This window comes from Osmerus mordax, chromosome 5 (assembly GCF_038355195.1).
Source record: "Osmerus mordax isolate fOsmMor3 chromosome 5, fOsmMor3.pri, whole genome shotgun sequence".
Lineage (NCBI taxonomy): Eukaryota > Metazoa > Chordata > Actinopteri > Osmeriformes > Osmeridae > Osmerus > Osmerus mordax.
In genome coordinates, this window is record NC_090054.1 from 3,541,790 (window position 1) to 3,557,475 (window position 15,686).

The window sequence follows — 15,686 nt, forward strand, 5'->3', positions numbered from 1 at the left end:
ATTGTATTATCAAATCATACATCATCGGTGCTCATTAATGTTTATCGGTCTGATCCATCCTTGTACATTTAATATAATTGATACAATTGAACACATTTCCGTATGGCTATCCGGAGTGTAATCTGGGACTAGATTATTTCACCGGATAGACAGAATTGCCAGAATACATTTTTATGTTTTTACAGATGCGTAATGTGCACTGGGGGTCAGTTAACGCGTGTGAATGTTTCGGATTCGACCCTAATGTGGGCCTCCACTGCGCTCCCACTGGAAGCCGCTCGCGGGTCATGCTCTGGACTAGAACACCGGTGTTACAAATCCCACATATTCGCAGGAATTGGCTTTGCGGAGCGGGCCACGTCTTTACTAGGCTGGTGATGATGAATGCCTTTGGGATAGTGAGCAAACAGCTGTGTAAAGCATGTACAGTGGACAGTGTGCACCCATTACGCCAACCGTATGCTTACCGGTACCGCTATGCCAGGGTTATCCTTTAATTTTCCTAACAGAGTGTAGCCATCCAGATTGACTTTCTCACGAGTCGGGATGTTTTGAGACTCGATCTTAACACAGTCCACAAAGAGGGTCACGAGACGCCTACTGACACTCAGTACGATCTCGTGCCACCGAGAGTTAAAGAGGAGCGGAAGGAAAGAAAAAACGACAGATTGTTTTTGTTTGTCAAGTGCTATAAAGGTGAATTCGAGAGATTGTGCCAGTCCATTCAGCCCCACAGACAGTTGTTCGTTGCCGTTTAAATCTTGCATTTGCCAAATGTTCCAGTTCTTCTGTACAGTACTGCCGTCCATGCGTAAAACTGTCACAAAAGCAAACTCTTCCGGGAGTCCAAGAGGGTAAACCGATCTGAAACAAGAGAGATGCATCATCAGTGAATAGGGTGAATTCGGGTAATCTGGGACATTGGGTAATGTGGGACACCTAAACTACAAAACGTTTTCTTCCCTGCTATGACATTGTTTAGTCCACATAACTTTGACTCTAGGTTTTGCATGGAGGTTATGTGACTGAAATCACAAAACGTGATTGGTGTGGTGTCACTGAATGGGTCAGGGCACTAGTTAAACAGAAAGCTCAGATGAGAAAACGCATGCCAAACATGTCCCAGATTACCCGAATTCACCCTACTTCCGCTCCCATCAGTCAATAGCTAGTGAAAAGTATTTAAATCAGAGCTATGCATGAGTCATAATGTCACCAACGCCTGCACAAGACCCTTGAAAGTCCCCGTTCAGCACCATGGACAGGGATAATAGCGCACTATATCCACCAGGCGGCAGTCTTCAACTATCAAACGCGAGACGACGTTGTTGGACAGCAGCCCAGTTTACCTGGTGTTGATTCTGAAGTTGAAATTTGGGCCCATCTTGTACGCAGCACGTGTAGGGGTTGATCCTGCAACCTTTTCAACGGTTCCTCGTCTTGCTAACTCAGCGATGTGAAACTGGGACATGATGTAAAATCCTGTTGGCAGAAAACTGTGTCACTGAGACCGTCAAGTGACGCGCGTGTGTGATTCTACGGCGTGTGCAATCTGAATGTGTAACAACCTGGGAAACGATCTTCCCCAATGTTGACCTGTGGACACACGGCCTGTTCCGACTGAACGCCCATCCCGGAGGAGTAAGACACAACTGCAGAAGTAAAGTGACAACTGACAAATCATTTGTTTAATTGGCAAATGTGTGTGAGTGTGTGTGTGTGTGTGTGTGTGTGTGTGTTTGCAGGCACAAGTTGGGCGTGCCTATAATGGTGTGTCTAACGTCATAAAACTCTTGTAATGTTTGAAAAGCTGGAGCACGCTAAATAAATATTGCCTCTGATTGTTTGTCGCTTCCTGTTAATCCTTTACACCCTTGCTCAAGCCTTTTCCGCGCGCTCGTTTATGTGCACAGCTGGGGGCCAACCGGATGGAGTCTTGTTGTTAAAATGTGTGCAGATCCGTTATTACATTAAAGTATCAATGCTTCTCCACCTCCATTACACAGTAGGCTTATGCGCTCCAATGAACTCTCTCAATGATCCGTGACACTTTAAACGGTATTGACTCACAGTCAGATAAAGTATTAGACAAAACGTGCTTAGTGAGGGATGTAAAAAGTGACGGTTGGTTTGGTTATAACTGTGCAGTCTGATCCATGCAGTGTCGATAGGCTTGCCTGTCCAAGGACGTATACGTACTTTGAGAGTGCAGGCCGGTGCAGATGCATTGTGGGAACACATAGCACAGAGAACAGAGAAGAGCCACCCTAGAACACCAGATATACATCCTCCTGAGAACCCAATCATTTTCTTTTTTTCACATAACATAAGTATTTGGGACTGGCTAATAAACATGCTTGAAGGAAAAGCACAATATATTTGTCTTTTTTGTTGTAGTTCTGCATCTATAACTTTATGAACTAACTAGAATTACAAGGCTAATCTTGACTTTCAAATAGACATCATTAAGAAGCTCAGGATATCCTCTCAACTGGACAAAATCCATAAATACAAAAGGATAGATGGTTTCAAAGGTTCCAAAACCAGTGTCCACAGGGAACATAAATGAAGTACTGGGTCTCAGGAAGATATGCCAGTTTGAATGAGTATATCACAATCAGTGGGAAACAATACAGGGACATAGATGATCAACTCTGTACATATATATGATCTACGACCAAAATTTGATTTGAAAAACACAATATTTAAATCTGTTAAACAGATTCAATAGGGAGTAACATACAGACATAAACTTGTTCAAATTAGTATCCAGACATAGATCTCAAAAGATGATTTTTACCATTGAAGTCCACCCATGAAGTTGCTTGAAGTTGTTTAGAAAAGTGTAACTACTTGCAGTCTGATGTTTCCAGGAGGTGGTTAAGCAGCAGAACATTCACTAGATGAGACCTCCAGCGAGCTTGGTCAACACTGGAGCTGAGTCTAAGGAGGACTGCTCATAGACCTGCCTGCTGGGGGTCTGGGGGGGCCTGCTGGGGGCTGGGGGGGCTTGCTGGGGGGCTGGGGGGTGCTGCTGGGGGGGGGGCTTGGTGGGGATCTGGAAGGGACACTGGTGGGGGCCTGGAGTGGGGGCTGGTGGGAGACGCGGGGGGTCTGGTGGAGGGTTGGGGGGGCACTGGTAGGGGGCTGGTGGGGGGGGGCTGGTGGTGGGGGCTGGTAGGGGAGGCTGGTGGGGGCCTGGTGGGGGGTGAAGACGTATTAGATAGTATCCAATTGCTGTGAACGAACGAAGTCAATGAAGTGAATCACCAAGTACAACTTAAAGACAAAATCAACATATTTATTACAGATCTATAAGGTGCAGGTGTCTGATACACTCAAGTTGAACATCTCAGAAGACTGGACAATGAATACAGAAATTAATGGCTGTTAAATAGTATCACAATATGGGGAGTTTTACTCTCACGAGAAACATCAGGGGATAATAGTCAACATAGCCTTTGCAGAAAGAGGTAGATAGCTTTTGTTTAGGCTTTAGATAGGACTCCTAGAAATGGCCTTGACGGTCCATGTTCTCATGCGCTAATATAGCAGGGAATAGTTGGTGAGGGGGGGAGGCAATGTTAGCCTGGCTCTTCCCTCCTACGTACTTCTGCTCAATTTTCATTTTGCTTCTGTACTGCGTCTGGGCTTGAGGTATATTGGTCAGATGTCTCCGGTAAAATTTTTACCGGTCCAATTAGCGAACAGAGGGAGTGGCTGAGAACGATGACGTTGATGTCATGCGTTAGTTTGTGTTGTAGTTCCGTAATGGCGGCGGAGAAAGATGCGAGCGAAGCCATTCGGTCCATTGTGGCAACGCTGCCGAATATCCAGAAGTTAAAGCCGGAGCAAGAACAATCTTTGATCCCCACAGGGTTCGTTTGATTTTCCAGCCATCTCCGTTAGTGGTGAAGGAGTTGGCTAAAGCGAACGCTAGCGATTGGTTATGGCAGATCCAGAGTGGCTCTGGGCAGACCCAATAGTTTTAAACTTCAACAGAGTACCCGCCTTCAAGGAAGTTAACGCTTGTCAATGGAGCGAGCCCAGTATCTCTGTACAAATGAAATGGGCCTGGTGGGGGCTTAGTGGGAGCCTGGTAGGGGTCTGGTGGGGGGGCCTGGTGGGGTCTGGTGGGGTCTGGTGGGGGGGCCTGGTGGGGTCTGGTGGGGTCTGGTGGGGGGGCCTGGTGGGGGCTTAGTGGGGGCCTGGTAGGGGTCTGGTGGGGGCCTAGTGGGGCCTGGTGGGGGCCTGGTGGGGGTCTGGTGGGGGCCTAGTGGGGCCTGGTGGGGGCCTGGTGGGGGTCTGGTGGGGGGCTGGTGAGGGGGGGGCTGGTAGGGTTAGTAAGTCCAGGGTGTCCAGTTTATTCTAGAATCTCATATGTTAAGTCTCACATTGAGAGTTTGAGTTTTGTAACGTCCTTGTTGTGAGACATTTGGTGTCCAGAGATATACAGTCTACACCTCTCTAATGGACACACACTTCTTACATTTACATTAAGTCATTAAGCAAACGCTCTTATCCAGAGTGACTTACTGTAAGTACAGGGACATTCCCCCCGAGGCAAGTAGGGTGAAGTGCCTTGCCCAAGGACACACCGTCATTTTGCACGGCCGGGAATCGAACAGGCAACCTTCAGATTACTAGCCCGATTCCCTAACCGCTCAGCCACCTGACTTCTTAACCACCACTGGTGAACAACAACATTTATTTACATGTTATCTTGTAAAAGTATACACACTCTTTACCACTTACCAGCATGTCCTGCAAAAAGATTTCTTACCACCTCGTTACTTTACATACTTGCGTAATGTAATCTATAGTTTACACTGGTGGCATGCCAATATTGACAACCTCAAAAAAGATTATTGTACTGCATGTGTTTATGTGCTAGGCAATCCTATAACAAAATATTTGTTTGATGTGTTAGACACCCATTAGTCTTCCAGAGATCGGCCTGTTTACAAAGTTCTGAGTATTTTTTTTTCAATGTCTTACTTTTATATTTAAGGAGTGCACACACTTTTTAAAGATTCTTATATGTTTACTGTATGCACCTACCCACCAATGTAAATTACTTGTTGTGTAAACTACTTGGCGGATTAAAACTCATTCTGATTCTGATTAAGGAGGGACGTGTCGAAAACAAGGGGGAGTACAGGTTTTCAGTTTATTTGGGAGACAACATTATAATCTTTGCAGAGGCATATCACACACACACACACACACACACACACACACACACACACACACACACACACACACACACACACACACACACACACACACACACACACACACACACACACACACTTACACACTTACACACTTACACACTCACACCCTCACACCCTCCATTTAACCTCCTCGCTTGGCAATTATATTTTAGGCTTATTTACGTAATCATTCATCCCTTGTTTTTAATTGACAGTGAGAAAACATTCTGCAACTGCATGGAATATGCGCATAGGTGCGCAGCCAGGTTGTTTGAGAACGAGCCGCGCGTCAGTCGAACCCTGACAGCTGCCGTGGCGAGAAGGGTGAAAACAAGCCAGCCAGATAGCACAGCAACGTTGGTCGAACTCCCAATTAACTCCCTGCCAATTAAAGCTTAGCTGGGGAGGCATCGCAAAAAGTCTGATACAAAAAAGAAGACGAAATATATCACTTGTTAAGGTATGGTAATGTTCATTACACTCAGCTAACTGGGAATGTGGTAGCGAGTTAGCTAGCGTCTGTAGCCAGACTAGCCTAGAAAAGAGAAATCATTGCACAAGTCCAGTCTAGATGGTTGGATAGCTAGCGTAAGCGCGCTTAGTCCCATGCCTACAAGCAAGCATTCGTTGCTGTTGTCGTGAAATCATGGTTTTGTGGTTGGTTATGATATGAATAGACCGTTCATCTGGATTCATGGTTTCCCCCACACCAGCAGTGGTCGTAACATTAGATCAGCTAGATTCAACATACATTGCTAATGTGCTATATAGCTAAACTTAGCCAAAAAAGCCACAGCTACACCAGTTGTGCTTATGAATGTGTCGTTTTAGAGTAATTGTTATTTTAGCTGTCATTTTAGTCCTAGCTGGCTTGCGATGTGTCTAAGTCATATGGAGAGAGAGAATGTGTGGGTGGCAGGCGGACAGGCTAGTTTTACTGCGTGATCAACAGGGTCTCAGTTGAGGAGTGTCGTTTGCACTTTACACAAAACTCATCTCTATATCAGATCACCTTGATGACTTCGGTCTGACCTCCGCCGCTGACCTTTCGAATACAATAAATGAAAAGGTGGCAGTCAATCTGAATCGTTTTATGCTGTTTACTCATCCACGACTGGAATTAGGATATCCAGTCTCAGCCAGGTCTTGTTTTTTTAGTACTCAACCCCACTGATAGTTGTGTGGTGACTCATTCTAGAGATGCCCACCGGAGAAGTCAACCTGCAGCGATGATCTTGTGAATATCGAGCGGAAATAACGACCCTCGAATTGTCAGAAGTCAAGTAAGTGATTAACCTTTCAGTAGAGGCTCATCTTTGGTGATTATCAGTCACCGTATCGGTATCTCAGAGACTTGAAATATCCACATCTCTGATGCGATCCGTCCATCCATCAGCTTATTATTGTCCTCAATTACTCTTGAAATACTGCTACTGTCATCAGTAACTATGCTGCATTCAACATGGAGGTGTGCGTAAAAAGCTTGTGCACACAAACAGAGGAAAGTTAGTTTCAATGGCAAACAAGCAGGTTGATAGAGAGGCTGTAATTGGCTCTGCCGCCAGGTACAGCTGACTGGGAGATGGCAGAGAGCTGAAGAAGGCGATGGGCTTTATAGAGGAGGGAGATATGGTAGGTGAATTATTAATGTAGTAGAGAAGGGAGCGTAGCCCGAGGAGGGTGACGGCATAGAGGGGTCTCCTCTGATCACAGCTGTACGCTGACTTGCAGGACAGGCTGATGCTAGCTGCCCCGTTGCTGAGCCAGCACAGGCCCGCTAAGGGGGAGACATGTTGAAACAGGGCTATGTAATGGGGGCGGGCGTAGCTCCGTGGTTACAGCATTTGACTGCAGATCACGACATCCCAGATCTAACCACCGCCCCTGTAATTTGTTTATTTAAAATCGTCTGCAAAAAACATATTGTTATGAGTGACTTATGGTTCTGTATCTGTAATCTTTCCATCGATAACCTTTCTGAGCACAGCCTTGGTGCAGAAACAACAGAAGTGTGGCGTTAGTTTGTGCTCAGCCATGGCGGACGTGGACCGCAGGAAGCGGCTAACGAGCTTCCCCAGGTGGGCCTCACACCTCCTCCTCTCCAGGTTCCTCCCGGTGCTTCTCCTCCCCAGGGAGCAGCTGTGAGGTCTGCAGCTATCAGGAGCAGCTGTACAGACACACCTGTTATAGTGACGTACTGTACAGACACACAGAGCTGTTGTAGTGATGTACTGTACAGACACACCTGTTATAGTGATGTACTGTACAGACACACAGAGCTGTTATAGTGACGTACTGTACAGACACACAGAGCTGTTATAGTGACGTACTGTACAGACACACAGAGCTGTTGTAGTGATGTACTGTACAGCCACACATAGCTGTTATAGTGATGTACTGTACAGACACACAGAGCTGTTGTAGTGATGTACTGTACAGACACACAGAGCTGTTGTAGTGATGTATTGTACAGACACACTCCTGTTATAGTGACGTACTGTACAGACACACCTGTTATAGTGATGTACTGTACAGACACACAGAGCTGTTATAGTGACGTACTGTACAGACACACAGAGCTGTTGTAGTGATGTACTGTACAGCCACACATAGCTGTTATAGTGATGTACTGTACAGACACACAGAGCTGTTGTAGTGACGTACTGTACAGCCACAAAGAGCTGTTATAGTGACGTACTGTACAGCCACAAAGAGCTGTTATAGTGACGTACTGTACAGACACACTCCTGTTATAGTGACGTACTGTACAGCCACAAAGAGCTGTTGTAGTGACGTACTGTACAGACACTCCTGTTGTACTGATGTACTGTACAGACACACCTGTTATAGTGACGTACTGTACAGACACACCTGTTATAGTGATGTACTGTACAGACAGACTCCTGTTGTAGTGACGTACTGTACAGACACACATAGCTGTTGTAGTGATGTACTGTACAGACACACCTGTTATAGTGATGTACCGTACAGACACACCTGTTATAGTGATGTACCGTACAGACACACCTGTTATAGTGATGTACTGTACAGACACACCTGTTATAGTGATGTACTGTACAGACACACCTGTTATAGTGATGTACTTTACAGACACACATAGCTGTTATAGTGATGTACTGTACAGACACACTCCTGTTGTAGTGATGTACTGTACAGACACACAGAGCTGTTATAGTGACGTACTGTACAGACACTCCTGTTATAGTGATGTACTGTACAGACACACCTGTTGTAGTGACGTACTGTACAGACACACAGAGCTGTTATAGTGATGTACTGTACAGACACTCCTGTTATAGTGATGTACTGTACAGACACACCTGTTATAGTGATGTACTGTACAGACACACTCCTGTTATAGTGATGTACTGTACAGACACACTCCTGTTATAGTGATGTACTGTACAGACACACCTGTTATAGTGATGTACTGTACAGACACACTCCTGTTATAGTGATGTACTGTACAGACACACCTGTTATAGTGATGTACTGTACAGACACACTCCTGTTATAGTGATGTACTGTACAGACACACCTGTTATAGTGATGTACTGTACAGACACACCTGTTATAGTGATGTACTGTACAGACACACTCCTGTTATAGTGATGTACTGTACAGACACTCCTGTTATAGTGATGTACTGTACAGACACTCCTGTTATAGTGATGTACTGTACAGACACACTCCTGTTATAGTGATGTACTGTACAGACACTCCTGTTATAGTGATGTACTGTACAGACACACCTGTTGTAGTGATGTACTGTACAGACACTCCTGTTATAGTGATGTACTGTACAGACACACTCCTGTTATAGTGATGTACTGTACAGACACACCTGTTATAGTGATGTACTGTACAGACACACCTGTTATAGTGATGTACTGTACAGACACACTCCTGTTATAGTGATGTACTGTACAGACACTCCTGTTATAGTGATGTACTGTACAGACACACCTGTTGTAGTGACGTCCTGTACAGACACACCTGTTATAGTGACGTACCGTACAGACACACCTGTTATAGTGATGTACCGTACAGACACACTCCTGTTATAGTGATGTACCGTACAGACACACAGAGCTGTTATAGTGATGTACCGTACAGACACACAGAGCTGTTATAGTGATGTACCGTACAGACACACAGAGCTGTTGTAGTCACCTTAGCTGTAATGCACAGTGATCTTCAGCCCGTGTTTATAAACAGTCTTATTGCCGGGAGGTTTCAGTTTATGCCCGTGCTCATTTTCCCACGTTCTTTCACTCAATAATTTACTTGAGTCTTCGTTGGCTCGGGTACTTGCGTAAGATGGGGGGCCTGTTATGTCATGCCTGGTGGAGCTCCTCGCTGCTGCAAGCAGGAATTCAGAAGGAAGACGAGAGCAAAGGAGAGGGTGATGAAACGAGGGTGGAGGGTCTCTCTGGTGGAGCTGTTTCTTCGTGAGACCGGCTGGAGGCCAACTCCGTCTCCTCTGCTGCTCTCCTCTAGCTTCAAATTAAACGGAAAAGAAAGAAAGTCAGAGATAGTAAAGGAGGGAGCGATGGGGGGAGAGATAACGAGAGCAAGCGTGTAAAGAAGGAAGACGAGGAGGGAGAGAGAGAATATAGCCCGGAGGCTTCACTTCAAGGGCCTTTTGTGAATACAGTAACCGTGTTGCCCTGCCCTGCATCCTGTGTTTGGTAAACAACACAGTAGGTGGATACAACCCACCCTGTCTTCCCTGCACAACTAGAATGAGGGAGGGAGGGAGGGAGGGAGAGAAGGAGGGAAGGAGGGAAGGAGGGAGGGAGGGAGGGAGAGAGGGAGGGAGGGAGGGAGGGAGGGAGGGAGGGAGGGAGGAGGAGAGAGGAAGAGAGTGAGGGAGAGGGAGAGGGAGAGGAAGAGGAAGAGAGTGAGAGAGAGAGAGGGAGGGAGGGAGAGAGAGAGGGAGGGAGGGAGAGAAAGGGTGAGAGAGGGAGGGAGAGGGAGAAGAAGAGAGTGAGAGAGGGGGGGGGGGGGGAGAGAGGGGGAATTAACCTGTTGTTAACCTGCCATAGACAGAGCTGTCCTCTCAGTGCCAGATTTTGTGCTCCTGGTTTGTGCTGCTCTCCAGGCAGACTTGCCTTGTCATTGCCAGATTGTGTCCCTTCTCTGTGGTTCTTGCCAAAATCACGCTGCCACCTCCCTGTTGGGGGGGGGGGGGGATCATTTATTCATCCCTCACATTAGAAATTGAGGGGACTTCTGGTTGATTTGCGACGCCAGTTCCTGTTCAGTTATACTTCTCAGAATCTGTGGAGGACGCACAGCGAGTTTCGAGATCATATTCACCTACCTCAAGACTCCCTATATAGGTCTTGCCATCCTTATTAAATATATGTATAGTAGTAGTTTGTATTTATATGTAGTAGTTATGTATATAGTTGTATATGTGACAGGCTACAAATATAACTAATATATGTAATATAACATTGTCCAGTAGTGGATATTGTATTTCATGCCTATTTCAGTGGAGTGATTCATAGCCTCTACTCTTTCTCTCTAAGTTTGGCTGACCTGCCTGCCAGCCTGTTAGCAGAGTTGTGTTATTTGTAGAACAAGCAGCAGAACACTTGTGCTTCTCAGTTTGAGCTGCCGAGCCTTCATACAAACAGGCAAGAGGCACAGAGCCAGGCGTGGCGAGGCTAGGTTAGCCTAGGCGTGGCGAGGCTAGGTTAACCTAGGCGTGGCGAGGCTAGGTTAGCCTAGGCGTGGCGAGGCTAGGTTAGCCTAGGCGTGGCGAGGCTAGGTTAACCTAGGCGTGGCGAGGCTAGGTTAACCTAGGCGTGGCGAGGCTAGGTTAACCTAGGCGTGGCGAGGCTAGGTTAGCCTAGGCGTGGCGAGGCTAGGTTAGCCTAGGCGTGGCGAGGCTAGGTTAGCCTAGGCGTGGCGAGGCGAGGTTAGCCTAGGCGAGGCTAGGCAAGGGCTTAGCCTGGCTGTTTTCAAGATGACAGTGCCACTGCTTGTAAGTGAGAGTCCCTGCGCTAGGCTAATGGCTAGCTGTGTGTTGCTGGCTGTGTGGTGTGTGCGGGCCTAACTGCCTCAGTATTTTCCAGTGTGAGAAGAGCTTTGTGTCTCAAGGGTGAGCCCTTAATTGAGTTCTACTCTGGCAAGCCCTCTGGAGGCCAGGCAGGTGACTAATGTTTTGGTCTTGTGTGTGTGTGTGCTCTTATGTGTGTGCTTCTGTGTGTGTTCCTCTGTGTTCTCTCGCAGGTGTGTCAGATGATGTAAGGGCTTCCTGCTGGTGAAGAAAAAGATGAGTGAGGTCCAGGCCACGGTGGAGTTCTCCGTGGAACTCCACAAGTTCTACAACGTGGACCTGTTCCAGAGAGGGTGAGTAGAGCTGCTTTAGAGGGGGTGAGGACAGCTGTTCCAGAGGGTGTGAGGACAGCTGTTCCAGAGGGTGAGGACAGCTGTTCCAGAGGGTGAGGACAGCTGTTCCAGAGGGTGAGGACAGTTGTTCCAGAGGGGGTGAGGTCAGCTGTTCCAGAGAGGGTGAGGACAGTTGCTCCAGAGGGGGTGAGGACAGTTGCTCCAGAGGGGGTGAGGACAGCTGTTCCAGAGGGGGTGAGGACAGCTGTTCCAGAGGGTGTGAGGACAGCTGTTCCAGAGAGGGTAAGGACAGCTGTTCCAGAGGGTGTGAGGACAGCTGTTCCAGAGGGTAAGGACAGCTGTTCCAGAGGGTGTGAGGACAGCTGTTCCAGAGAGGGTAAGGACAGCTGTTCCAGAGGGTGTGAGGACAGCTGTTCCAGAGGGTGTGAGGACAGCTGTTCCAGAGAGGGTAAGGACAGCTGTTCCAGAGGGTAAGGACAGCTGTTCCAGAGGGTGTGAGGACAGCTGTTCCAGAGAGGGTAAGGACAGCTGTTCCAGAGGGTGTGAGGACAGCTGTTCCAGAGAAGGTGAGGACAGCTGTGATCCCAGCCAGGCCCTGGTGTTCAGGTGTAGAGAGGAAGCCCCCATGCTGACTTCAGTGGAAGCTCTGTGGGGGGTTCTGGGGGAGCGGGAATCCAACACCCTATCACGTCCCTGCGCTTACAGCAGACACACCTTCTGATCACGTCCCTGCGCTCACAGCAGACACACCTTCTGATCACGTCCCTGCGCTTACAGCAGACACACCTTCTGATCACGTCCCTGCGCTCACAGCAGACACACCTTCTGATCATGTCCCTGCGCTTACAGCAGACACACCTTCTGATCACGTCCCTGCGCTCACAGCAGACACACCTTCTGATCACGTCCCTGCGCTCACAGCAGACACACCTTCTGATCACGTCCCTGCGCTCACAGCAGACACACCTTCTGATCTGGTTTCCAGAGAGATGCTTTCTGAAGGAAGCCAGTAGCTAACCTGAGTCTCAATCAGCGACTCAGCTATACTGTTGGACATTCTTGTCAAAATAGCATTAGCTTTATTTCTTTGTCTTTTTTTAAATAAAATTTATATTAATATAGTGGGAGTCAAATGGCTGAGCGGTGAGGGAGTCGGGCTAGTAATCTGAAGGTTGCCAGTTCGATTCCCGGTCATGCAAACTGACATTGTGTCCTTGGGCAAGGCACTTCACCCTACTTGCCTCGGGGGGAATGTCCCTGTACTTACTGTAAGTCGCTCTGGATAAGAGCGTCTGCTAAATGACTAAATGTAAATGTAATATGAAGAGGAACTACAGCTGATCCAAGCTAGGAAGGATCCCATGGAGTTACCATTTCAAGTTACATTTGTTTGTAGAACTAGAATATTACATGATTCACACACCCAACATGTTGAAAAATAACTAAAACGAGTCTCATGTATTATTCAGGGTTCGCTGACATCCACACCCCAGCCATTCAACTTCCTCAGTATAATCATCTCTCTCTCTCTCTCTCTCTCTCTCTCTCTCTCTCTCTCTCTCTCTCTCTCTCTCTCTCTCTCTCTCTCTCTCTCTCTCTCTCACACTCACACACACACACACACTCTTTTCTCTCACTCTATTCTCATCATATTTTCAACCCTTACCAGTTAATCTAACTATCATTAATTATAAAACAAACATCCAGAGGAATATGATGATGCAATATTACATATATTTAATGCACACACACAAACACACCAACACAAACACACACACACACACACACACTGAGGTGATGAAGTTCAAGGCTGGCAAACGCTGAACAGGTCCTAGGTGGAAAAACCGGCTTTTCCAGTGGACTTCAATTTGAATTCTGTAACACAGAACTTGACAACCATTCCCAGAGGGGCAGCCATTATAATATCCATTGTCTGGTATAGGGTTGGTCTAGTCCTGGTTAGGTACAGGCATGCTGCTTGTTGTTTGATGGCTAGCTATGCATTTACCCTGTGGTTTGTGGTAGCTGATGGTGTTACATTTGATCCACAAAGCCAAGCCCTCATCTGTAGTAATGCAATCTCGGGCCGGCGGTTACAACTGTATTGATTGGGAAGATTTTGCCCCTCCCCTGGCCCTGCCCTGGCCCTCCCCTGGCCCCTGGCCCTCCCCTGGCCCTCCCCTGGCCCCTGGCCCTCCCCTGGCCCTGGTCCTCCCCTGGCCCCTGGCCCTGGTCCTCCCCTGGCCCCTGGCCCTCCCCTGGCCCTCCCCTGGCCCTGGCCCTCCCCTGGCCCCTGGCCCTCCCCTGGGCCCTGGCCCTTGCCCTCCCCTGGCCCCTGGCCCTCCCCTGGGCCCTGGCCCTTGCCCTCCCCTGGCCCGCCCCTGGCCCTCCCCTGAGGCGATCAGAGGGAGCGCTCTGCAGCAGGGCAGACCTGCCAGCATGGCTGAAGGTTCTAATCATCTCCCAGAGGTGCTTGCTCCCCGGATACACCTTGGGAGCGATTTGAGATGCCCAAAAGCTATTGGGACGTACAGTAGGCTACAGAGAAAGAGTGGGAAATCCCAGTTTCATTGTCCCAGTTCTCCCCTGTAGTGTGTGGGTGTACACAGCTGTGTCAAACAGGAAGCATGTTTCCAGCTACAGGGCCTTCTCTCAGCTTCCTTTTGCGGCGGTGGCATTCCAGGCCCGGTATTGTGTTCCCGGCTTTTACGAGACCCGGTATTGTGTCTCTGTTTTCCTGCCGGGCCCCAGAGAAGCACCTCTCTACGGTTCTCTGAGAAGGATCAGGTATTTATAGCCCTGCTCCCTCCAGAGAACAGCCATCCCAGGCTAGGCTGCTGTGGTCTGAGGGCTTTCCTAGTGTTGGAAACACACAGTCTGGGGGATGGAACCAGGCTCTGACTCAGCCCTCTCAGCTCCTGGCTTAGAACCACGCTGCAGAGAGGAAGGTCAGGGAGGGGGTGGAGAAGGAGGAGAATGGAGAGAGGGAGGAGGGGATGGGGAGGGGGAAGAGGATGTGACACAACAGCACCTTGGCAGACCCTGAACCCAGTCCAAACACATTTTGGAACATTCTGGAACACTTGAGTGCATTCTGGAACACACCAGAACTGGACAGCCTCAATTGCTGCAGGCACAGGAGGTTCCCTGCCACTCTCCGGCTAGCCAAGGAGCTGGAACGACTGTCATTCCAACAGCACCTTTCCAGGGCGCTTCTATAGCAGGGAGCTTGTTTAGAACAGTGCAGGTGTAGCAGGCCTGTCTATACTAAAGATATGCTAACAGGTGCCAACAGTGCTGGTGTAGCAGCCCTGTCTAAAGAGGAGCTAACAGGTGCTAACAGTGCTGGTGTAGCAGCCCTGTGTCTACTAAAGAGGTGCTAACAGTGCTGGTGTAGCAGCCCTGTCTCTACTAAAGAGGTGCTAACAGTGCTGGTGTGGCAGCCCTGTCTCTACTAAAGAGGTGCTAACAGGTGCTAACAGTGCTGGTGTAGCAGCCCTGTGTCTACTAAAGAGGTGCTAACAGTGCTGGTGTAGCAGCCCTGTCTCTACTAAAGAGGAGCTAACAGGTGCTAACGGTGCTGGTGTAGCAGCCCTGTCTCTACTAAAGAGGTGCTAACAGTGCTGGTGTAGCAGCCCTGTCTCTACTAAAGAGGTGCTAACAGTGCAGGTGTAGCAGCCCTGTCTCTACTAAAGAGGAGCTAACAGTGCTGGTGTAGCAGCCCTGTCTCTACTAAAGAGGAGCTAACAGTGCTGGTGTAGCAGCCCTGTCTCTACTAAAGAGGTGCTAACAGTGCTGGTGTAGCAGCCCTGTCTCTACTAAAGAGGTGCTAACGGTGCTGGTGTAGCAGCCCTGTCTCTACTAAAGAGGTGCTAACAGTGCTGGTGTAGCAGCCCTGTCTCTACTAAAGAGGTGCTAACAGTGCTGGTGTGGCAGCCCTGTCTCTACTAAAGAGGTGCTAACAGGTGCTAACAGTGCTGGTGTAGCAGCCCTGTCTCTACTAAAGAGGAGCTAACAGTGCTGGTGTAGCAGCCCTGTCTCTACTAAAGAGGTGCTAACAGTGCTGGTGTAGCAGCCCTGTGTCTA

General features: G+C 48.3%; 2 protein-coding genes across 7 annotated transcripts in view; both read left to right on the forward strand.

Annotated features, from left to right (window-relative positions):
- The window catches only part of zgc:172136 (uncharacterized protein LOC566376 homolog), a 69,442-nt gene that overhangs the window by 3,346 nt on the left and 50,410 nt on the right, over positions 1-15,686 (forward strand). The window lies entirely within an intron of this gene.
- The window catches only part of fam135a (family with sequence similarity 135 member A), a 39,506-nt gene continuing 29,362 nt past the window's right edge, over positions 5,543-15,686 (forward strand). For 5 of the 6 annotated variants that reach the window (XR_010876657.1, XM_067236283.1, XM_067236286.1 and 2 more), the window contains exons 1-3: positions 5,544-5,676; positions 6,415-6,499; positions 11,481-11,600. Coding sequence is in view for 5 of the 6 variants with exons in the window: in XM_067236283.1 (XP_067092384.1) it covers positions 11,524-11,600 (77 nt within the window). In the remaining variant the exon portion in view is untranslated. Of the gene's footprint in view, positions 5,677-6,414; positions 6,500-11,480; positions 11,601-15,686 lie in introns of all 6 variants that reach the window. The other variant, XM_067236284.1, reaches the window with a different exon arrangement.